This window comes from Lepeophtheirus salmonis, chromosome 6, assembly GCF_016086655.4.
Source record: "Lepeophtheirus salmonis chromosome 6, UVic_Lsal_1.4, whole genome shotgun sequence".
NCBI classification, from domain to species: Eukaryota; Metazoa; Arthropoda; class Copepoda; order Siphonostomatoida; family Caligidae; genus Lepeophtheirus; species Lepeophtheirus salmonis.
This window is the reverse complement of record NC_052136.2, coordinates 19,467,397-19,492,547: the sequence shown is the minus strand read 5'-3', so window position 1 is coordinate 19,492,547 and position 25,151 is coordinate 19,467,397. Positions and strand designations below refer to the sequence as shown.

At 32.1% G+C, this 25,151-nt stretch overlaps 1 protein-coding gene and 2 long non-coding RNA genes across 3 annotated transcripts; 2 read left to right on the top strand and 1 right to left on the bottom strand.

The window, feature by feature from the left end:
• Window positions 1-139: 139 nt before the first annotated feature.
• LOC121119973 (BBSome complex member BBS7) lies at window positions 140-3,506 on the top strand. Its single transcript, XM_040714828.2, has 7 exons — window positions 140-1,172; window positions 1,255-1,656; window positions 1,721-1,911; window positions 1,983-2,301; window positions 2,373-2,704; window positions 2,781-2,890; window positions 2,962-3,506. Exons 1-7 carry the CDS (start codon window positions 693-695, stop codon window positions 3,321-3,323), a joined length of 2,196 nt encoding a protein of 731 aa, XP_040570762.1. The 5' UTR covers window positions 140-692; the 3' UTR covers window positions 3,324-3,506.
• Window positions 3,507-4,568: 1,062 nt separating this feature from the next.
• Window positions 4,569-5,435, top strand: LOC139905725 (uncharacterized). The gene is made up of 2 exons (XR_011780747.1): window positions 4,569-4,770; window positions 4,839-5,435. It is a non-coding gene; the product is annotated as an uncharacterized lncRNA (long non-coding RNA).
• A 1,769-nt stretch (window positions 5,436-7,204) lies between these two features.
• Window positions 7,205-11,430, bottom strand: LOC121119980 (uncharacterized). Its single transcript, XR_005864896.2, has 2 exons — window positions 8,642-11,430; window positions 7,205-8,582 (listed from the first exon to the last, which is right to left on the bottom strand). It is a non-coding gene; the product is annotated as an uncharacterized lncRNA (long non-coding RNA).
• Window positions 11,431-25,151: the final 13,721 nt, after the last annotated feature.

The following is a 25,151-nucleotide window of genomic DNA, read 5'->3' as shown; positions in this document are numbered from 1 at the left end:
AGCTCGGAAGTTATAAGTGTAAGTCCTTGTTGGAATCGGAGTAGAATTTAGGAGCGACATTGGAGTAATTCAAGTTATGTCCTTGTTACTTATATATACATGTTTATGCAATGTTTATTTCCTTTCTCTCACAGCTGATTGATTCTGATCTAAAAAAAAGTCATGACAGCTGAGCTACTCTCTTCCGAAACATTCTTCAAATTGTCAGAATTATTTTTTAATTTTTGGTTTTTTTAATTTTTACATACCGGCAGGATATGTTTTATGTATTATGCTGTATAATTTATGCATTAGGCAGCATTAGTGATACTGAGGACTTAGTTATGACTTATGAGTACTGATAAGGTAATTTCCATCTGTCAGGATAAGATAGCTATCTTGCACCAAATCATTAAGGACATTATAATTATAAATACTCCTATCAGTACTTATATAGTCTAATCATCTCATAAACATAATTTGATAATTATATTAGCTACAAAGTACTTTATTAATTATTAATTAAACACTTAATTAAAAATAATTTCCCTTCATTCTATTAATGGAGCAATCATAGTAATAATTCGCAATCAATGTTAAAATACGATCTAAGGTATATAACGGGAGCTTTCTATCCCTACCTTACACCAGTGGAATTTAGCAGATGAGTTCAGTATATAATTCAAATACAAGCAATTGTACTTTAAAAAAAAATGGAAATAGAACTAAATAGAGTGGACTATATTCGTGTGGGCTTAACGAATCCAAAATGTCTAAAACTTTTACCTCAATTACCAGAATCAGGAAAATCTCAGCAAAAAGTAGCCATAGGTGATGCTGATGGAGTTCTTCAGCTTTTTTCTCTAAAAAAAAAGGAGATATCCTTCTTGTTCAAAACTCTTCCAGAGTGCCATCCTATTACATCTCTAGAGCTCGGCGGAGCTCTCGGAACAATTAAGGATAAAATTTTTATAGCAATTGGAAATGAAGTCAAAGGCTATTCAAAGAAAGGAAAGCTGTTTTTAGATTTTGAAACTAATCTGACAGAAAAAATTGCTTCCATGTCTATTTCTGGAAGTGATTTGATTGTTTGTGGGAAACACGTTTATAATCACTATAGAGACTGTCGGGACGTGAACCACTATTTATGTCCTGATGAAATCAATGATGCTCTTATACTTCCTGGAGAAAAAGTATGTGCTTAGCAATTATATCAAAATTGATGTTTACGTTCTATTGTAAATTTTGATCAACATTTAAAAAACATTTATTCAGGTATCCCATTTAACCTCTGTCTTGGCCAGTGGAGATCGTACTTTAAAAGTTTTAAGAGATGGTTCATCCTCACAGATATGGTTGACAGCAGATTTACCTGGACCTCCAAGTGTTTTACATTTGTTTTATAATGATGGCGGTGAGCATGGCAATGAAGTTCTTTATGGCACAACTGATGGAAAACTTGGTTTGATTGAATTAATCAATAGGGGATCTGACAATGGTAAAAGATGGATCCTTGACGATCAAGACGGAATGGCAAGAGGATCTGTACAATGTATAGAAAATTACGACATCACTGGAAATGGAATTAAAGATCTTATCATTGGCAGAACTGATGGGAACGTAGAATTGTACTCTTATGAGGATGATGAATCTCCACCCGTTCTTAAATTTACACACGTAATTATGAATTGACGCCCGTCATTTAAGTTTAGAGATAATACTTATAGATTTTAATCATTAGAACACAGGAGAGAGTATAACAAGTGTCGTTGGAGGGACTGTTGGAACGAGTGGCTATGACGAAATAATCATATCGACATATTCAGGCTGGATATTTGGTCTTACTACAGAAACTAAGGACTCAAAAATTAAAATTGAATCAGAAAAAGCAGAATTGGACTCAGAAACAAGACAAAAGCTTACAAAATTACGGTATTGCCTTTATTTGATGTACAACAATGGCATAGGTATAACTAGTATAACAACATTTTTTGAACCCATAGACAAGAAGTAGAACAACTTCAAAATAAAGTCAACGTTGAACGGGACAAATATCAAAAATTTGCACAAGCATCAACTCAATCAAATAACGATGCTATATCTGCTATTCCATCACTGAAAGTAAATGACCATTTGGTTTTGAGCCAAGCTGACGCTTCATATGTCTTAAGCTTAGAAATTCAAACCTCCATTGATAATGTTCTTCTCCAAAGTGAGGTTCCTCTCGATTTACTTGATGTTGAGAAGAATTCGGCTGTCGTAAGTTATAGCACTTGCGATCCTGAGTCTGGAAATGTCTTATTAACAACATACAGATGCCAGGTATTTTTACTATTGTACATGTCTCTTATATTTGTATGTTATGTGCCATAAATAACGCAATTTAATAAAAGGCCAATACAACTAGACTTGAAATTAAAATACGAACTATTGAGGGACAATATGGTACTTTGAGAGCTTATATTACTCCCAGGCTCCAGCCAAAGTGTTGTCAAGTCCAAGAGTATAAAGTAAAACCGCTTTCATTGCATATGCGAAAAAGATTTTATAATGATGCTAGACCACGAAATATCCTTAGACTTACAGGACCATTTACGCTGGCAGAAATGCATTTTTGGATACATTTCTGTCTTCCAGAAGTACCTGAAAAGTCTCCATCTGAGGATATGGCTCAACTTTGCTTCGAGTCTACATTTTTAGGCACCATTCTGAAAATTGAATATGGGTAATTTATTCAAATATAATTTTTTTATATGAAAAACATATTCATTGAGATCTCGAGGTAATGATTTCTTTTGCAGTAAAGGAACTGCAGTTTTTCAGTCAGACAACATTTCAACCATATCCATTTTGAAGGATGTGCTGACAAAGGAAGCGACGCAAAAACGAACCCCCTTGGATATTGAATGTGGTAATATATAATTTATTATGATTATTAAACTCATTTAATTTTTTCTATATTTATATTAATTATTTGGGTAGATGTAAATGAAGAGTCAGTGTATCATACTCTCAATCTTATTCACCCAAAACTTGAGGCTCAGCTCTTACTAGCTAAACAAGTTGCATTGATCGAACCTCTACGAGATTTGGCAGCAAACGAGCCAGATACTAATTTTCTATCTCCAGAATACAAATTTATTTTAGAAAATTCAGAAACCCTGAGGAACCAATTCAAGAAACAGCCCGCTCATTTGGAGAGACTCTATGGAATGATTACAGACTTGTTCATTGATCAACATAAATTTAAAGGAAATAACGTAAAGTCAAAAGTGTCTAACCTTCTAGAAGTTCTCGATAAGTACAGCCTGGAGTCCCTTATAGAATTTTTTAAGGAGAGCTAATTTATTGCATGTTGAACATTATTTAATTGAATATTAAGTTATTAATGACAAGCAACATGAACAATAATCAATTTTCCACTCCAAATTATAATGTATAATTAATAATTAAAGTTTGATAATATTTAGAAAATATATAAGGCAAGGTTAATAGAAATAGATTTGTCTTAACCTTAATATAAGGGATATATTCTTGAATTACTCCATAATTGTCTTAGATATAGGAAGTACGACGTACGTACATATATTAAAAATATTGATGTATCGGACATCTAAATATAGAAACTATCTATGGCAGATATTGACATTTGAAATTTTCAGAGTTCTATAAATATTTATAAAATGCATACAATTCGCGGATGCCAAGGGGAATATTCGTTACATCATTAATACACAAATATATATTAAATATTGGGTAAAAGATTTCATACAATTTGATATCAATATCATTCAGCAGGATAATTCACTCGGTACAAAGAGTACGAAGCTAGTTAGATATTTTGGGAAACAAGCTGGAGGGATGAATTTGGTGTATGCAGTATGTTATGTTAACTGTATACACCAAACGATATATAGATAATCACATTTATATCAATTCCACTTTTAGTTGAACTTAGTGAATACAGTCTATACGGATAATCGTATAACCTGGACACTTCAAGTTCACGCCTGATTTCTTGATTACTACGGAGTTTTTTTTTTTTGATTAGAAAACAAGTGTAAGATAATTATAGATTCATAAAGATAATTTGCTTCTCTTTTCTTGATATTTTGGCTGTAAAGTATATTATATTTCTGCTATTAGATATAAATAATTATTTGCAACTGTTAAGTGGTTGTTTCAAATTAATATGAGACCTCTTAAGTTATGTAGACTTATATCAAAATATCCGGACTTGTGACCAGTCAGGAAAAATATTGGGATCCGATCAAAAATTGTGATCAGAAATTCACTGCGATATAACGATCAGGGATATTTGCGATCAGTGATCCGATCAATTTAATTGTGATCAAATTCAAATATACAATTTCTTTAAAGCTATAACTAAAACTTTTTAACTTAAATTATTGATTTATAAACCTTTTTCAAATGTATTTATTTACAAAATTTTATTATAATTATAAAATATAATATATATAGAAAAAAGCTAAAATATAGTCTAATAAAATATCTACATAAATTATTTCTCTTCTGGCTCATTATTTGACATTAACAGGAGCTGCTTCTCAAAGTTGCTATCTCTAAACCTCAACTTAGTCCTCCTCAGGATCTGTTTGTCCTTGGAGAACAAACGCTCGATGCCTGACACTACTAAAAAGCACGACATTGTATCTTTCAATTACCTTTTTGGGCCTCCGGTAGGCCAACATCATTTCCAGACCTTCAAAGACATCACCTAGGTATCTTTTCACTTCCTGCTTTGCCGTATACATCTTTTTAGGACGTTTGGTAAAGAAATTACTCTTCAGTATTTGCAGTAACAAAAATTCCTATTTATAAATTTTGACCGAAATCAGTTCCCACGACGTATATAAGGATCGAGACTAAGTCATGCCCGAGGTTGTTAAGTTCGAGACGAAAATCAAGACGGAGTGTATTAGACTCAATACCAAGACTTTAATGTGTAGAGACCGAGACGAGATCAAAACCATAAAACAACAGTCTCGAGAGCAGTATCAAGACAGACCGGTCTCGAGAACCACATCACTATTATACAAATTGTTTGTATCGCATTTTTTTCTATTTCTGTTGCGATATAAAGATCAGGACCAATTACGATACTACGATCAGTGATATATTATATCGCAATTGATCACCGATCAGAAAAAACTTCGATCAAAAAGCCTGAAAATATCTGAATATGTTGGCAATTCTCATATGTATTCAGTCGGGATCCTTTTCTAAACAACTAAATTATGTGTCACCTTATATGAATATTACTCTAGTGAAGAACTAGGATCTTCACACAGATAAACTCATTACAGATGATAGTGTTATTTGGAACAGTTAAGTAATTATAGGATATCTTCTTTTTGGCGCGCAACTTTTTTTACTAGAATGCAAATAGATTTATAATTATTATCATATGAATAAAGTAAATGCAGTAAATTGAATCTTTAGCAGTTCACAAGTCATAACTTATCTTTTTTAACTACTAAGAATTAAATTTCTTTATTGAAAACAAATCATTTTAATTGAACTTAATTTTATAATGAAACAAATATATTATGTACAATATACAAATGACATTGAAGAAAAGAAGGAGCTATTTCACTATTAAATCTGATTTCAGCTTTGAAATTTTTTTAGTATTACAAGAGTTTTTTAAGCCCTTTTCCTTTTTTTATTTACATGAAGATGGGTGTTGGCTTCAGACACAAATTTTTTTGCAAACGTATTAAACATTTTTGGATGCAATTTGATTAAAGAAAGTGCTGCTAAGAAGTAAAAAATCTTCGTAGAAAAAAGATTTAGTATATATATAAGAAAAATTATATTTCCAAGTTCATTCACATAGAATTTTCTGTTTGAGGCATGTGCATCCGTAATGGATGCAAAGGGTTCTAGGCCAACTTTGGTAGCTACTTCAAAACTTTTATTTAATATTGTTTTATAATGGAAAATTTAATGTTTGTGATTGGTACCATGTCACTGTATTTCCCAAGTACAATCTTCACCACAAAACAAAGTATGGTTTTAGAATAGTTTCCATTCATATCACATCCAAAAATATTGCCACTACTAACCTCAACTCTCTGTGAAGAATAGACTTCGTAAATTATTATAATTTAACTCTAGATTTTAAATTGTTGAGACTGGCACTCCTCCTTGAACTGTGAACACACTTCTTATACGTTATTTCGATGATAAGTAAATAATTCCAGATTATCTAATTTGATTATAAAAAGCTAGGCTTGTATAGTGGTAAAGTATTGAAATTCCTAATAATTCAGGAAAGTATCTTCGTCCTTATATTATTACTTATATATTACACTTACAGAGTGAAGGTGAAGTTGTTCTATAATAAAGCTGATATGATTTTTCGAATTAAATTCTTGATGATGTACTACTTTTTCCAATATCACAATGGCGTATTTTATGCTTGAGGCTAGTTTGGGTTAATTCTGTTTATTTTTTAAATATACTAAAATGTTATTGATATCAGAATAACGGCTCAGTCTCTTTGATTAACATATATGATTAACTTCGACAATAGGTAAAGGAACAATTTCTTCCTCACTATCATCTCTAAGTACACAAAAAACTAGAATAACTCAGGGAATATAAATTTTCACCAATGAAATTAAGCTAAGAATATAATCTATCTTCGACCGCATAATCCAAAACTAATCTCAGTTTTTCTCTGCGTCGTCAGGTTCCAGAAACATTTGAGATCATAGTAATTCGAGACTATTATCGTTCTGACATTTTTTATCACTAAGACAATCATGAAATTAAAGCAAAATTAATCCAACAGATTTAAAAAGGTCTTTTATGATTATTAAAGTGGTTTTATTCATTCTGTATCCTTCTGAACTTGACTTATTTCCATTTTTATGCGGAAAAAGGATAAAAAACGACACTGTTTTTGAGATCTTTATAACTTATTCATCATTCATAGTAATAAGGAGTAACACAGCTCAATTTATAGAAAAATGTTCCATCTTTTATTTAAAAAATAAGGATCTCCAAGGACTTAAGTTCGATTTGGTATTTTTGAGTGACCCCATTTTTTTAGGGGGGGTCAATTGGCAAATCGACAAAATTATCTTAATATTGTTTACGATATCAATGTCCTCATAATGACGTCAAAGCCCCTAATAATAATATAAATATCATAATTCATAACATAATACCGCACTTAGCACAAATTCAAATAAGATAACTATTAATTAGGTATATTTAGGCAAAGAAGACTAGAAACACATGGAGGTGAAAGAAAAAGCGTGCTCGGCGAAGAACTTCTACCCTAAATACTGAAAATTTATAATCTACTAGTATATAGTTTTTTAAATAAAAATGACTAATTAGGAAATGATAAGTTAAACAAAAATTAATACATATTTTTATAAAGAGACACTATGTTATGACTCATAACATAGTGTCTCTTTACTTATGCGTCTCATAACTTATGAGACGCCATTAGACAGTTCAAAATCGTAATTATCTTACGTAAATATTAAATAAAGGCATGATACAGTTAAACTGTATGTAAAATAAATGTTGTTTCACACATAAGACGATACAGTTTAACTACTTTTCTTTGTGTTTCGGTGGGTCTTCCTGAAGTTCTTCTTTTACTATACTTGCAAAAGTATTTTTGCACATGACATTATAGAGAAATGACACAAGCTTTTTGTAAAATATTAGTCCATTCATGTTCTTCTTCACACTTCGACATCAATAGCTGTTTCCAAACTATTAAGCATCCTCCCGATAAACGTAGAGACTCTTGGATTTGGGGCGTTAAAGAGGCAATACTTCTCCACGTCATATTTGTAAATAAAATTGAAAAGCGAATATGCATAAAAGCATGAGAAGAATAACATGTCCACTTCCTCGATTTCCAATTTCAATGAACCTTTGTATTCCAGCCTTTTCAAAGTTTGGACATAGAAAATAAGATCCAAGAAGGTTTTGGGAAGATTGGGAACAACAAAATAGTCATTTAGTTGAAAGCAGTTATATACATTTTTAAAATATGCACTGCCTCCTGCAGACTTGATCATGAAAGCGAAGACTTTTTTAGTTGCTTGGTTGTTTTCCTGTCAAAAAAAAAAAAAAAAAAAAAATCCCCATAAAAATTCAATCCTTTGGACCGAATGAATTTTATCAATGATGAGGGTTACGTGTTTATCACGACTTTCCGAGCTTTAGATCCTTACTTTTAGATACTTGACAGTAGAACTGGGAAGCCCCGTTTCAATTGTCAAAACACTGAATATTGACTTAAAATATCTTGCCCATAGAACTGAAATAATGTTGGGAAGTAAAAATTTTCTCAATAAGTGCTGGAATGGCATTTTTTCACATCAAGGAATGGAGAGGAGTGAAGTAGAGTATCTTCTGGCCTTGGGAGACTTAAAGATGATGATCGTTTGTTGATACTCTCATCCACTTCTGCTTTGAACCGTTTGTTTTGTAACTGGAGTTTTCGGTTGATAGTTAAGGCTCTGGTTGGTCTAGGAGTGGGTGGTGGTGATTATAGGTAGGTAGGAAGATTAGGCCATTGTGATGGAATGTCATTCTCTTTCAAACATCTGAAAGATTAAATTATTCAAAATATACACGTCCAATTTTAATAATATAAACTCTTTACCTGAGTTCCCTTTCTCACGTCTTGTGTCCACATATACAGCGACGAAATCATTGTACTTAAAATGATTGAAACACAATCTTCAACTAGCTGATGGCGTCTAATAAGCAATAACTTGTGTCTCTCAAAATGACCATTAGTCACTTTGCCAACATGCTCGAGTCCGTCATTGGTAAGTAATGAATGCTCACTTTAGAATCCTTACATGCGCTTGAACTACATCCAAAACACGTATAAACCATGTGGAGGCAAATTTGCTGAAGTGTGATCAACAACTAACAACTTAATCAACTTAGAAAGGTAAACTAATTCATATTTGAATTAAAACATCACCTCTGAATGACAGTAAAAAAGCGTATACTTTTTAAGTTGCACTTCCATGTGTTTATAGTCTTCCTTGATTTAGGTATGTTTAAAGTTTTAAAAGATCTTTTAACGCTTTAAGTATGTTCATATTTAAGCATTACCGCTTTAGTTGATATATAACAATATACCTTGGGTATCTTATAAACGTTGTAGAGGGCGCTTCAAACACACAAATAAGGAGATAGGAATAAATTCCGAATTTTTATGTAATATTAATTCAAGTCACGGATAATCATTTACTTTTCCAAAGTGATACTTTCAATCCATTTTTCCATTTTAAATCAATTCAATTGAAATTCTCATCTATCCCCTGACAAAATTTCATGAAGCTAGGACTCACCGTATTTGAGCAATTTAACAATCCAATTTATAACTTTTACAATTTTAGTTACAGTAACTTTTATAGTTCCAATAAATTATAACTTTTGATAGATAATTATTAATATTTGTGACTATTTCACTTAATTCAAAATATTTCTTGTACTGTATCTCTAACACAGTTATTATCGATGACAGTGAAACCTCAATCATTTTATGAACGGATGGATCAATTTTAGTTTGGGGAATTTTACGGAAAGTGGGTCCATTAATATAAACTCTCCGAAGAAATCAATCTGAGTAAGGATTGAAGATCTGCTAAAGCCCCCTTCAATCTAACTACTAAATCTTTGATAGCTTGGATAGCATCTATATAGTTGAGCTGGTTATCATAGGAAGTGTAAAAAAATTTCATCCATTTATCCGTCAAATGCTTCCCTAATATATCCATCATAAAGTTGTTTTAAACAATGAGGATTATTGAAATCTTCATATATAGCGCTTCGTAATCCTCTACAGGAAGTCCCACTACTAAAATATGACCTGAATTCTTGCTCATATTCTACTAAATTTCCAGCAATATGGAAGATAATATTAACATGGTTGCCTCTATACCTCGGCAATAAAGTTTTGAGAATGTCATTTTGGTTGAGAAAAATTACAAATCCCTTTGGATCTCCCTTACCATTTTTATACCTAAATTTGTTTATGTCGTAAATCAAGTTTCCAGCCATTCAATCATTACCAAAAACTTTGCCCTTCGTTTCTTCTAAATTCTTTAAAGCTGCCTTGACACTTGTAGCAATTGTATCTAGGGGAAATAATTGACAATGCAGTTCAGTTAAAGACTTTTAATTTTTCGAATTGTAGATAAGTTTGTTGGACATCTATCCGTTAAGGTATTTTTAATATTGCTTATAATGGTATTCCTTATTTCATTAAAATTCATTGAATCTTCATTGAAGTGGCAGTATACTTCACATAATTCATTGATAGTGGAACAAATATGTTAGGTATCTGCTGTACCACCAGGTAGTTCATCCACAGCAACGGAAAAACATTTGTCCCTACTAGTAAAATGAATAGAGTTTACGTGAACATCTTCCTGGGTCGTGGCATCAAATCCCAATAAAACATTACTATTACTAAAAAGAAATTCCGCTGATTATAGACTTCATATGTTCCCCAGCTCTCTTGCCATTGTTTCTACACAGCTCTTTTTAGGTATATTAATGTCATCATCAGTACCCAATTATGAAATAGTAATGCTTCAGTGTTTGGTGTCGGAACTTTATTGGCAACACAGTGCAAAGCATTAATAAGCGCCGCTCTAAATTCTTAAGCGAGAGCGGGAGTGCGCTCATTGTTTTGAATAACGAGCGGGAGTGCGCTCGCCATTTTAGACGAGCGAAAAAAATCGCTCGAATTTTCCCTCATTTATATAAATACTGGATGTTTATTACTCAAATTTGGGAAATTAATTTGATGTCATTTATATTTAATGTAGATAAATTCATAATCTTTCATCAGTTTTTTTTTTTTTTTCAATCCGTTCCTTCGTTTAATCATACTATTCTATATAAAATGATTCATTTCAGGAGAACTTTCTAAATTACAAAGAAAGTGTAATGGATTCAATAAAAGCTAAAAATGAATTTAAAAAAATTTATTTTTCTAGAATGTGGTAAAGTTTCCTAAAAATTTGGTTATGCGACGTACATCAATTTTAACACGACATTAGCACCTTCAATCTTTATTACTGCGCAATATGAAAGTAATTTGTCTTAATTTTTAGCCTCTCTTTTTTTTTCTCAATAACTATCATTAATTTTATGGAGAGCGTGGTATTCATATACTCGAATTTCATATTATATAATTCAATTGCAGGTATTTAAAAATATCTTCTTTTGCACAGTACTATATTCTGTAATTCATGAAAATGTCATTCAATTTTCTTCATGTTTAAGAAAGTTGTGTTGTTGTATTGAAATATAATATTCTAATATATCACAAATTTTGTTGTAGGTTACATTAACAGATTTAACACTACGAAAAAATGTCTTGAAATTCCGATGATAAATTGGTCATAACATCCTTAATATTGAAGCTAGAGACAGGATTTTGGTATAAAAATGTATTTTTTACCATTATCTATTAGATAAAACAGGTTTAAAAAGGGAAAATAATGAACTGGATTTTTTTTTGTAACATACATACATAAAGAATTGTCAAGTTCAAATACGAGCGAAAAAATGAACGTCGCTCATTTTTCATTGAGCGCGAGCGCGCTCATTACTTTATAAAACGAAAGGAAGCGGGAACGTGCTCACAAAATTAGTAACTGAGCGGGAGCGGGAGTGCGCTCCGGATTTCTTGATCTAACGCTCTGAGACAGTGATATGTCCATGGACACCTCTAAGCTTCTGGACTGCACTCTACAGAAGAAGAGACGCACGCCGACTGGATGTTTTGCCGCGAATTATTAAAACTATTCACTGTTTAGAAGAAGAAGTACTTAGTTTTGGTGTGACGACGTTATTGTATTAAATAAATTATATAGTGATTTTTAATTATTTAATTGCTTCTTCTTGGAAAAGAATGGATTGGAAATTCTGTACCCCAGGATGTAGACAGGGGTATGATAGTACCTCCAAGAACCCTGACATTAGTTATCACAAATTTCCTGGTTTACATGTACCCCCTAATCCTCATTTTCAGTCATGCTGGGAAAGGGCAATACCAAGATAAATCACGGATCTTAAAACCAAAACAACCATTTAGACAATAACAGAAAATTCAAAGATATGTTACCTACATTTTAAAGAGGAAGACTTCATTACTAATTCCGCTGACAAGTGACATGGAAAAGGCCGGGAGTATAGAAGGCAACTTCGTAGTCGGTAAAGCAGCTCAAATTTCTCGTAATTGATGTATTATTTATTAATTTATGACCTGCAGACGCTTGAAAAAGGATGCTGTCCACCACCAAGGCCGACTCGAGCTTCCACTTGTAGTCAAAGACTCTTAACTTGAACACCAACGTCAAGAGTCAAGTGTCTGAAATGTTCAATGAGGAAGAAGTGCACACGTCAACTGATATTGTCATTAGGATTTCTTCTTATAAAAGCACCCAAATTGTCACTCGTAAAACTTGAAGCTACTAAGACAAGGGCCTAGAAATCAAAGCAAGTTTGTAAATCGAGGGCAACCTCACCTTCAAAGTTTTCCTACGACATCAGAGGATCAGTCTCTCACTGTCTTGGATTAAAATCGAATAAGGTCAATTCTGTGACTGAAGCTATCAATATTGCTGCATATCTTGGGTCAAAGGAGCACTGACTCAATATGACACGTGTGAAGTCATTATGTGGTTGTTATATAGATTGAAAGAATCCCAAGACTTGGAGACACCCCAAACATCAAAGTTGGAATTTTTAATAGAGCAGTTGACACTACTCTTCTTTCTGTTTGTCTTTTGTGGCAAAATATGAGTACTTGCCTCTAGGACCAAATTTATAGTTTATAGTTTCAAACATACAATATTTAAGTACCTGAACAGAAAGAACGAAATGTGAATCTCATAATTGATGAGGTCTACTCTGCTCAAAGAGTGGAGTTTGTGAGAGGCAAGTTGCTGGGAACTGAGAACAATCAAACCACTAAAACTGTCATCACCTTTATGATAAAGTCTAATGGGGGAAAATAAATGGATGTTGTATCTCTTATCCCCGTGGCAAATTTGAATGCCGATTCATCTCTAGTCAATATACAGTCATCATGCAAGGCACTATACCAAATTGGATTTATTGTTGTAGCCTTATCTGTCTACTTCTTTCTTCTTCAATCCAGCCATTACATTATTTAAACTAACTCTTGGAAACATATTGATTAATTTTTTTTAAAATTTGTATGCTGTTATAAGACAATCATTTACAATGCGTATTCCTGATACGCTTTAATTTAGATTGAGATAATTTTAATTCCTCCTTAAGGGCACTTTCATTTAATTTTTGTATCTCAATCACCAATTGATATATATATATATATTCCAAATTATCAATGTTATGTTTATTATAAGAAATGGTAATTTTCCTAGACTTTAATTCAGATTTAGTCTTTGATAATATTAATAGTAGATATGAGTACGGATGGGCATTTTGTATTGCTCAAGGAGCAGATGGGAATCAGACTTTCTGTACTATTGCATTAAGACCCTTTACAATATCAGATGTATTGTAACAATTGGTCCATTAAAATCTGAACACTTTGAATTTTAAACCTCAACGAGATATAATGTTTAATTAGCAATACAATTTCAACAAAATTAATACTAAAAGTACATATGTGTCTGAGCTCTCTTAATCATTAATGTAGTGGCCATGATGGCTTCCAGCCGGTGGCGAAAGGTTGGCCCCATTGCAAATGAATTAATCTATCAATGTGTCCTAGTGCTGACTGACAGATGCTTTGAGGGTCTGGTGTTTAGATAAAGAACACTAGAGGCCTTCCCATCGACATGGACTCAAAAGATGTAGTCGAGGGTTTGGGATCAGAACTGTAAGCGAGCCTAAAGTGTCAAAGAAGAGTTCAAAAGAATTCGAAAGAGTCGTTCAAAAGAGCCTTACAACAGAAGAGATGGGGATCGTTCATTACCGGTGTCAAAAGTGGCCTCTCCACCCTAACAAGGCTCTTTCCACTCACTTTTTGCTTAGCTCTCTGTACAATCTGGTGTGAAACACCGAGATCTCTTGCATTGGCTCTCATAGACTTAAGAGGGTTGGTCTGGACTGTTTTCTTTAACTAATCCAGGTCCAGTTGGCCTTTTTGGCATATACCTTCTTCTCTCTAACGTTGGGGACTTGCGGACGGTGTTGACGGTCGTCTAGGAGACACCAACTGCTTGAAGTGCACGAATGGGAAATCGATGATCACGTTCAAGTGTCATTTTTCTTGACTTGTACGTGACCTACACATCTCAGGTTTGTTTAGCTTTTTAACTAATGCTTTGATATATTGGAATATGAATTAATTTCAATAGCTCAACCATTGTTAATTATTGAATTGTTAAGTGTTTGTATTTGAATAGACAACCCGCTATATGATTTTGGAGGGATAAAATATACTACTACTATAGAGAGGAGAAACTTCAACACTTAAAATAGCATTATTCTAGAAAAAATATTATAAAATGATATTTAAACGAATTTTAAAGTTTATTATGCTTGTTTTTTCAATTGCACCAAAAGTAGACAGGAATTCATCATTCAGAGAGAAATGAAAACACCAAGACGATCTATTCAAGAATGAACAAAAAAGAACCTTAGTTCCTTTTTTTAATTTTAAAACTCTTATTTTTATCTACGTTTTGCCCATGTATATACAATACATGTTATAACCAAGGAAGGCTAGATACATGGAATAGTCATGAGTTTTTCCTTCCTAGACTTGTAGTAGTAAAAAGTGAGAACGGGAATATTACTTGATATGAACTATTGAACATTTTTCTTTATGAACGTATGTCACCCAAGATATGTCCATAAAATATAGAGAAAAATGTTTTTTATACAACTATATATTTCAATTTAAGAATTATCAAGAAATTTAAAAAATATATTACTAATTATATGGTTGAAATGATAATTTTGCCGCTCTTCTGCGATTTTTATTCCTAGAATTTAGAGGAACTTCATCATTTTTCGACTTAACAAAAAATTTATATTCACATTAAACCCTTTAGTCGCGATAAAAAATATTAATTTGTTGAATTTGTGACCAGATCAATTAATCATCATGGATAAGATTGCTCTTTCATCGGACTTGATTCTCAGACATATAGCAGTACCAAATATGCCGACCGAAGAAAAATTATCCCCAGAGATCAGAGTTTTTCATTATGCACAACAAAAAGTTGTTGACATATGAAATTGTTAAGTAGATTCGAAGGAGCAATCATTCCTCCTCTATTTCTCATTTTCATTAGCCTTACTTTATCTCCTTCTTCATCCTTAGAGCATTGATTCTTACTTACACCAAACGAGCTCTCGTCAACTAGCAGTTTTCTACAATTAGGACAAGTAATTTTTTCAAATCGATCAATGAAGCCTCCAATGTAAAGAAGACCAGTATTGAGTGCAGTGTCTTCATTGTCAAAGTCAACTTCTGTAGAACACAGTACATCACACATTTTTAATCCAGAATTGAAGTCCCTTTCAGATTCAAACTCATTTGATTCGTCAAAGATTCCAGATAATTCATTAATCGGGACTTATGTATATTTTAAAAAAGCTCTTAAGCTTAAAGCTTTTTCTGCCTGGATGAGTTGTCTCATAGAGATATAGTAGTTACAACCTGCCATCATACGATATAGACCAAATCTATTTTCTATGCTGTCTGATTGATACTTTCCTCTTAATACCAAATCAAAGTCCCAAACATCGATAAGATGAAGAGTAAGTGCAGGAATTTCTTGGCATGTATGGCTCAAAGAGGAGAAGGTTTCAGGTGTCAACGAATACGAGTATTTTTCTTTTATTCTTTTCCGATGCCCTTTATTCCCATTCTTCCAGAAAAATATAGAAAAATCTCAAGGAAAAGTTATTGTAGAGGAGTCATGGTGATATATGCTTCTCTTGAAGTATCACAGAGTCTCTTAGCGACGCTTAATTCTTTAGCATTTAGACGGTTTCCCCATTCCCTAATTAAACATAGAAAAGGGATGGTGAGACTGCAATGAGGGAACACATGATTGGAATATTATTCCAATCCGGCGATTGTACTTTCGTGAAATACTGAATTTGCTACTTGGACTGATGTTCTCTTTAAGCTTTTGGGTGCAAGACATTTTTCCGTTAATAAGTGAACAATTTTTGTTCCTTTTCTAATTTCGATGTGGTAAAGTTCTCATATATGACTGAATTGGGGCTATCCAATGTATTGATAGCGAAACTGAAGTAAAAGAAGAGATTCAGACATTATCCAATTGTTATATATAGACTTAAAGAGGTGTGTTGGTTCTCTAAATAAATTTCGTTCGGTGCTGAGAGGATTAGAATATACTATCTCTGAGATGCATTATTTTTTTACATAACTTTGATTTGTGACATGGTTACCCAGAAGCCACAGCATAAAAAACAATTTTTCAAGTTCTTGGGTTAGTGTATCGATTACTTCTTTTATTTTATCACTATTCAAATTGTAACTCTCTTGTACATAACAAGTGTTGTAAAAGGAGCTCGCAAGAGAGCATATCATTCCACAAAGAACTGTCTAAGTCCCTTTGCCACTATCACTCAACTCGGATATTTTCCCTCCTCAAAACTTCACTCTTAAGCACAATAAACTTCATCCAAAAGAAAAAAAATCCTAATTTTCTTGCACTTTTCTAATGGCATGGAGCCATTGGCTTCACCCAGTCGGATCAGACAGGAGCCAATGAGTAGAAACGTCGGATGGTTTTATCCGTCCCGGTTGGCCAATGACGCAACCAGGAGCAATACATGCGTAAGGCATAATTATAATACACTAATACGTACGTGTAGAGGGACTCGGGAAAAATTTAATCAAACTGAGGATGCACGCTGGTTAGAATCAAGTATTAAGAAAAATAAAAATAAAAATTCTTTCTTTTTTGGCTACTGCAATTGTAGATCCATAAAAAGGTAAAAAAATTAAGACTATTCCATGTTTCTAGCGTTCCTTAGTTATAACTATAGCCGATGTTTGTAAAAATTAAAAAGGTAAAAAATGTTATTGCGTATGTTTTTTCTTCATTTTTGATTATTATTTATTCGGTTGTCGTCTTGCACTCCCTCTGAAGAAGAATTCTCGCCTATCTCTGGTGCACATACTTTTAAAAATGCAATGTATAATAATTACACAATGCAACAGCAATTTTGCCTGCAGGCTGAAACCCACATTGGTATTTAAGCCGTAGAACACGAATATGACCATTAAAGCTTTCAATTTATGAAGGTTTGGCCTTTAAAATCTTCTTTTTTTTTAAATCAAGTTTTTAAGGTAAAACTAAGATTCAGTGCCATATTTCGACATGAAAAAGCGATATATATGAAAATCAACGTAACTAATAAATTGATAAAAGCATTTCAGCATTTAAAAAATGACTTATTTACTGCGTTATCTTGATTATATTCAATAAAAAATGGATAAAACCACCAAAAAAATAGTAAAATATATCTGTAGCGATCATGAAGAAGTTGATAGTCGTATGCTTTACCATATTACAAACATAATATCTCCAAAAAAACTTTTTTAAACGCACATCCAGCACCGATTATATTGTAATTGGACTACGATTCTGTTCCTCTAACGACCCTTCATTGAAGATATGGATAGAAGCTGCATTACAAACAAAGAATACTCAGCAATTTATGAGCAAACTCTGACGCATTCAGCACTTTGTGAAACTTTCAGAAAATCACTAGCTGGACATCATGCATGTACGGGTTATGACTATACATCCCCATTCAATGGAAAGGAAAAAATAAATCCACTAAAGCTCCTCCAGAAAAAAGAAGAAGCACAGTCAGCTTTTAGCCAGTTTGGACTTGCATCTGAAATCAACACATCTACTATTGCCTCTGTTGAAAGTTTGTGTTCAATATACGCCAAGAAGAAAATGGTATCTGTAAATGAATTTCGGTTCCAGTTGTTTTTTAACAAGGACAAACAAAAGAAAGTTGAAGAACAAATCACAGGTGTACAGAAGTTGGATTGTATTTCTTTAGCACCATGTTCAAGATCACTACGTCAAAAGATATATCGTACTCATGTAGCTGCAAGACGGTGGCTTACTGCAACTAGATCGAACCAAGCATAATTATCTCCCCAGAAGTATGGATGGAAGAATATAAATGGTTGGTAATACTTATTTGGTGTAGTTTGAGGGCGATTCTTCCCAAAATCATTAGACATTGCTTATACATAGGCAGATCTTTTCTAAGAAGGTAGTGCAGAAGGTAAGTTAAGATTTGCATGCTTGCCTAACAAAATTTGGTAGGTACAAAAATTTTCAAGAAAGAACTGAAAGTTTTAGAAACTGAAAAAGTGTGCAAAATTCCCCTTATAAATGGCTAAAATAAACAATAATGTTCCTATAATTAATTGAACTTTTCAAGTTTATAAATAATCAAATTTAATCACTTGTGTCTTATACTTGATCCCCATTGAAATACTATATCCAACTCTTGATGGCCTCACCGAATCCTCCTCCTACCTTTTCCTCTATCGCCAAAAAGAACCTGGCCAGAGCAGACTCTTCGGTCATAAAGGATTTTAATCTGAAAGAAGATGGAGCCAACGACCCTTTACAAGCGATGGGGCGGAACACTGCCCTATGGTCCTCTTCAAAATCCAAATAATTAATTGCAATGACAGTCTCCTAGAGGAAGACGCCTTCATTGACTATGATGTGGTAGAAGTTGCCATCAATAAATAAGGTATTCCTGCTTTCCATCTATACAACATTAGTGCAGAAATGGGACCTGGCCATGCCAATATTGACGCTAAAATCCCAATAAATATAGTGTGTAAATTATCCAATCTCTCTCTTCCAATAAAGTATGAACAAATATCTACTGGTCTTATGTTTAAGATTAATGTTATAGGTTTTGAAATCCTGATTAGAAAAACTCATTGATCTACAAAAAAGGCAAAGGGACCATACTTCGGACTATGATAAAGATAAGCAAAGTAATGACACGGATCTACCAAGAGATATACGAAATAAATTAGAAATTAGGATAGAAATTTTTTGTCAATTTTCATTTTTTATGATGTTCTGACATAGTACTATACATTGATGCAAATTTTGTCGATGTAACTTTATGGACTGAGAAAATGTGAATTTTACGGTTTTTCGGTGTCTGAACTCAAGTTTCCGACTGATTTTTTCTATAAGTCATGGTTTTTATAATGCCTTATATAGTACTATACATTAGGGTGCCCTGTTAATCTGTTTATTTTATTTTATTTCACCATGTAAATACAAGAGGTATCAAAATTTGCATCATTTTAAACAAACTACGAAAATAGTAAATAAAATAAAATTGTGCATCATTTGGAGGGCTCTACCGCTCTTCAAAATTATGCAAAAAATTTACATCTTCACAAACTTAAACTGCATTTCTAAAATAATAAAAAAATGAATTCACGAGGGGTGTTTTTTTTTTAATATTTTGTAATTTGTGTAAAATTATGCAAATTTTGATACCTCTTGTGTTTGTATAACTCAAAAAAATACATTCACGGGACACCCTACTTTACATTGGTGCAAGTTTTATTCCATGTACCTTAAGGTACAAAAAAACCGTTCAAAGGCTATTTTCAGGGGGTTTTGGAGGCTAGACCCAGTAGGGGGGTCAGACTGATAGAAAAAAAATCAATGTTATAGATGACATAAGAAATTTCAGGGTCAAACCTTCTGCACCTTATGGGGTGAAATCTTCCGTGGTAGGCTCCCAGACTTTTAGTAACTATCATTATCTTCTTTCTTTGTAGAAGCAGCTTGAAGGCAATTTACTTATTGAAATTTTAATATGCATTTGATATATATATTTTTTTAAATTCATTTTCCCTCTTTAAGGATGAATATGAAAAAAACAAATATTAGCCGTCTAAAAACATTTATTTTTCTACATACGTATTATCATATGCATTCATATTAATAAGCAAAAGTACCACTAAAAATATATTGGTTATAAATTATAACCAGACTATAGTCAAATATTGATGTGTAGACTATATAAATGAGGATATATCGCAACACCATTTGGAGGAGCCCCTTATTTTATATTCTACATTCAACGTTTTGTTCATTCGACGTTTTGTGCATTCAACTTTTTGCCCATTCGACATATTGTCGGTCGACGTTTTGACCTACTACCATAGATTTACACTTATACCCCTGATTCAAATGAGTTATACTAATTTTTAAGTTAATCTTGAAAATTACTTACAAAACAATTTTCAAATTACAAGTTTCAATAGTTCATTAAAATATGATTTTTGTCTGACAAGTTTTTTAGCGAGCAAACGTATTAGGATGATTATTCAGGGGAGTAACGAATATTTAATGAATAACTTGATCATGACGACGAGTAACGAGTAAAGCATGTAATTCCTTGAGTGTTTGTTTTTTTAGAAACTCAAAAATACTCATGCAGCCAAATTCATCCCGGAGCACATAACTATAAATATTATTTACATTAATTAATGGAATTTTTAAAAATCAAACCCCATCCCCCCTAAAAAAATGTCCTTACTTTGTGTCCTATAGTTTGAAACCCACTGCTCTAATACATATGATAGATGTATGCAGGTATATGCTTATTCAATACCCATTTCTCTATATATGTATGTGTACGCATATAAACAAGCTGATAAAAGCCCTGCTATTTTATTAATGTAATGTACATTAATTTGATATGAATATTTATTAGTCTAATCAAATGTGAAGATATAACCAACCGATGCTATAAAAAAAGAGCTATAAATGCAATCTATATTTATCATCAACATTTTTATTAGCTATTATAAGTCTTGGATAGTAGTGAACATAAATATTCATTGCGAATTTTAATGAGCGACTATTTTTATTATCATTGACCATACTTTTTTGTTACGAAATATTTCATAAAGGGAGAGATAGATCTGAGTTATCGCTGGAGTTGTAAGAAAAATGACACGGCAGGTATGGCAAAAAAAATATGAAAATCAACATGCTAAACCTGACAATTTGAAGAATCTTTTGGAGAAGAGCAGCTTAGTCTTCAAAACATTTCATTCATTAAATTAGTTGCAAGCCTGTAGCCCCTCCCAAATTAATGAATTTTTGCTTTTTACTAGAAAAAAAAATTCCTCATTCGGGCAAAATATGCGGTACAGCAAAAAATTGAAAATTTGGTGAATGGCTATGGAATTTGGAAAAAAAAATTCAAAAAGAAATTCTTTTTAAAAAAAAATTCTTTTTCAAAATTACCGGCTGCTAAAATTTCACGAGACTGGAAATTACAGTTTCAGGACCATAAAACCTTTTTAGATTTTCAGCCGCCTGACTTGTGTTTTCGCCTTCTTTAAGAAAAACTGCATGATATAGGGTGTTTCCGCTTTGATAATGCACATCTTTGACGCGGGCTCAAACAATACTGAGTAAAGCAATCACAAAACTGTCAAGAAAAAGTTTTTTTTACAGGAAATCTTACATTACTAACAACCATTGCACATATACGACCCAGAATACATTTTAGTAATGCTATCTATTGGAGAATTAATTGATTTATTTTTACAAACCCTATTATACATGATAAAAATACGGAGGGGGAGGGGGAGATCAATCCTACTTATTAAAATATACTTATTTTTGAATAAATGCTCACAAAATTTTGACAACATTCACATTTCTAATTATAATTATTACATAATAATATATAATTATGTAATAAAATTTTAGAGGAGAGTTTTGTCATAATTCCATGCCATTATTTCTGCATATATAGATATGAGTGTATGTATATCTGTCTTATTAAACACATTATTGACTGTAATTTTGATATGTTTAATATATTTTTAAGAGAGTTTTATGTCTATAATTTAATTCCATATGCATATCATTATCATCCATGTGCATTAAGGAAATTCCTTTTTTACGCCTGAGATATTGTTGGATGTTTTTATATAACATTTAAATATAACTTGATTTTAAATGTAATTTGATCTAAAACTGTTACGCATACAATGGTTTTTAATGTATGTTATTCACTAATACATGTGGTTTATCAACATAAAAGAAATCTTGAACAAAAATCAAGAAAAGGGGAAAATTGCAATTAGTTTTTTTACATCATGTCTACATGCTGGCCTATATTTCATATACATATTTGAAGGGAAACACATATGAACCCAAAAATGAAAAAGTCTAGCGTGAATGTATATATGTGGTTTGTCAACACAAAAACAATATTGAAGAGAAAAAAAGAAAATCCCAAATTATTTTCTTTTCCTAATTTTTAGGAAAAATAATTTAACCTGTTTTTCCAAACAATTTAATTTTTGGTAAACAGCTGCGAATTGTCGAAATTTCTTCAAAAAAAGTTTAATTGTCGATGCATTTTTTGAAGAAAGAAATAGTCAATGGATTCATCGAACAATATAAATGTAATCCACACTTCATTTTGAGAAAAATTATTCTAGCTTGCTTTTGTGTTGACGTACCTATATATAGTTTAAATGTACAGATGATATTATAATATAAACTTAAAAACACATCAATACAAAATATTTATATTATATATATATGTATATATTTTATGGTACTGGGGGTAAGTTTTTGAAATTTCTTGAAAAAAATCCAAAAATTAAACTTATTTGGAAAAACAAATAATAAAATTAATTTTCAAATATTACATTTTTGGAAAAAAAAAATCATAGATAAAAATTTCAAAACTCCATAGCTATTCTCACAGAATTAAAAAATCTAATTTGAAATATTAATTTTTTGGAAAAAAAATAGTCAAAATCCATACCTATTCTTAAAAAATTAACTTTTTTGGAGAAATATCAGAAATCAACAATTGTTCAAAATTAAATTAAATTTTTTGAAAAAAAAATTCTGAATTTAATTTCAGATATTAAATTTACAAAAAAAATTAACATCAAATTTTCTATTAAAACTTCGTAGTTCAAAAAATATGAAAAACGACATTAATGTTATAGATAAAAAATGATAACAATTAGACTTAGAATAATTTGTGCGTATTTTTTTTATAATTTTAATCAAATATTGCCAATTGGTGTAATTTGAAAGTAAAATTTGATCTATTGGATTTAAAGGAAAAATATTTTTCATTTAAAAGTCAAAAACTCGGTACCCTAATGTTCTTGTATTTTCATTACATTGCATAAGTAAAAAAATTCCTCACTTCCTTTTGGTGGTAATTGCACAATAATGAAAAGAGGTCATATACACAAAATAAAATATTTGAAAAAGAAAAAACGAACCATGATTAATCTTTAGAAAATAATATAATGAGTGGCCATTTACTTCATTTACTCCCCCAATTTTATCTCTTCTCAGGAGAATAAATCAGGGATACAAACTTTAACGAGAGGAAAAACGAGGTTAACACGTCATTTGATGAATTATTATGACAAACTAATCAGGAGATTTCTAAAAGCGAAATTTAGAATAGACTTAAGTAATAGAGTTCTGAGCTAGTGAAAATATAAAAACTATCAAGGACTCAAATGAAAGAGTAGACACTCAGTAGAAGGAGATAATTTTTTTTCCTTCTCGTTCCTAATTGTAAATGTCAGTGATTGGACTGTGAGGAGGTATTTGAAGGATTTGGGGAAGGTCTCTTATGTATGGCGAAATCGCAACTGCTTTCAGCAGCAACCAAGGCCAATTGGGTCAATACAGGCCAGAAATTATTGACTTGGTTAAAGCATAATTGGCGAAAATTCTGCATCTCCTCGCTAGACTGTTCCCCCTCGACTATGAGATTTGGGAGCAGTCGAAAAGAGAGCCTATGTTACCCCTCACCTAAATTTGTATGATCTAAAGGCATCCAACAAGAAGCAGTGGGCATCCATATCCAAGGTCTTTATCAAGAAGTCCTGCTTGCTTTTAGGGCCCGATTAGAGGCCATAGTAGCAGTCAAAAAAACAAATTCAAGACCCGTCCTATTTCTACTCTAAGACCTTTCAAATATAAATATACAGCAGCTGACAATTTTTATTCGATTAGGAATGAGAAGGAAAAAAATTCTCTAGATGGTGGTTTTTCAATTTTCAATCGGTGCATTGATAGTGTTGTTTCATACCTGGTTGAGATATATGGAAATATATGGACATCTTCCAAAGTCATTGACAAAAGGCAGGATAGCCCTTATTCCCGAGAAAGGTTCGCCTGCAGATGAAAATAATTGGAGACCAATTACTGTTCTAAATGAAAGCTATTGAATCCTTTCTGGTATTCTTGCAGCCAAAATTGAGCCAATTTTAAATTAAGAGTTTGATCTGGAACCGAAAGGATTCCTGAAGGGGAGGATGATTTCCGACATGTCAAGAAATATTCAAACAGGAATTGAAAGTGTACAAAATAAGGGGAACTTTGGTTCAATAATTGCTATTTACTTCTGCAAGGCATTTGATACCATTTTACATGGAAATATTTTGAGAGCAATAAAGAAACTCCTTCCTAGAAGATTTTCAACTATTCAATGGTACGTAAACTATTGCATTAGGTGATATGGAAAATGATCCAATAGTTTTAAAAAAAGTTCTCACCAGTTTTGTCCTTCACCTCCTCTACTTTTCGTTGCAGGGATTAAAGATCTTGGGGATACCATTAGAAATAAGTTTGGGAGTTTTTAAGTTTATTTTGGATCTTCAAAACATATTGTTGATATGCTTGCTGACGATATCACTTTAAATTAGGAGGCAAAGTCAGAAAACCAATTAACAAGGAGGATAGAAGTTTTAATGAACTACTTCAAGATATAGGAAAAAAGGTTTGGTTTGAAGATTAACAAGAAATAGACTGTTATTCTCCCTCTGGGTACTTGGGATCCCTTTTAAGGACTTAGAATACTGATTCCACTATCAAAAAAGAGTGTCGATATTTTAGGAATTAAGTTGGAAAGTAAAAGAGCCTCGTATACATACAGGACTGATCTAAACTTATTTATTAATTTTTTGATTCACAAATGGAAGAAATTTAATCTCCAAAAAAGTATTGACCTCTTTAATTACCAAATTGTTCCTGCTATTCTTTATAAGGCAACATCTATTCCATAGGTTAGCAGAAAAGGTC

What these genes read in the sequence shown, in the direction of transcription:
- LOC121119973 (XM_040714828.2), top strand. Translation starts at nt 693, where the DNA reads ATGGAAATAGAACTAAATAGAGTGGACTATATTCGTGTGGGCTTAACG. An exon ending in TTATACTTCCTGGAGAAAAA is followed by an intron (nt 1,173 to 1,254) that starts GTATGTGCTTAG and finishes ACATTTATTCAG; the next exon opens with GTATCCCATTTAACCTCTGT. An exon ending in CCGTTCTTAAATTTACACAC is followed by an intron (nt 1,657 to 1,720) that starts GTAATTATGAAT and finishes TTTAATCATTAG; the next exon opens with AACACAGGAGAGAGTATAAC.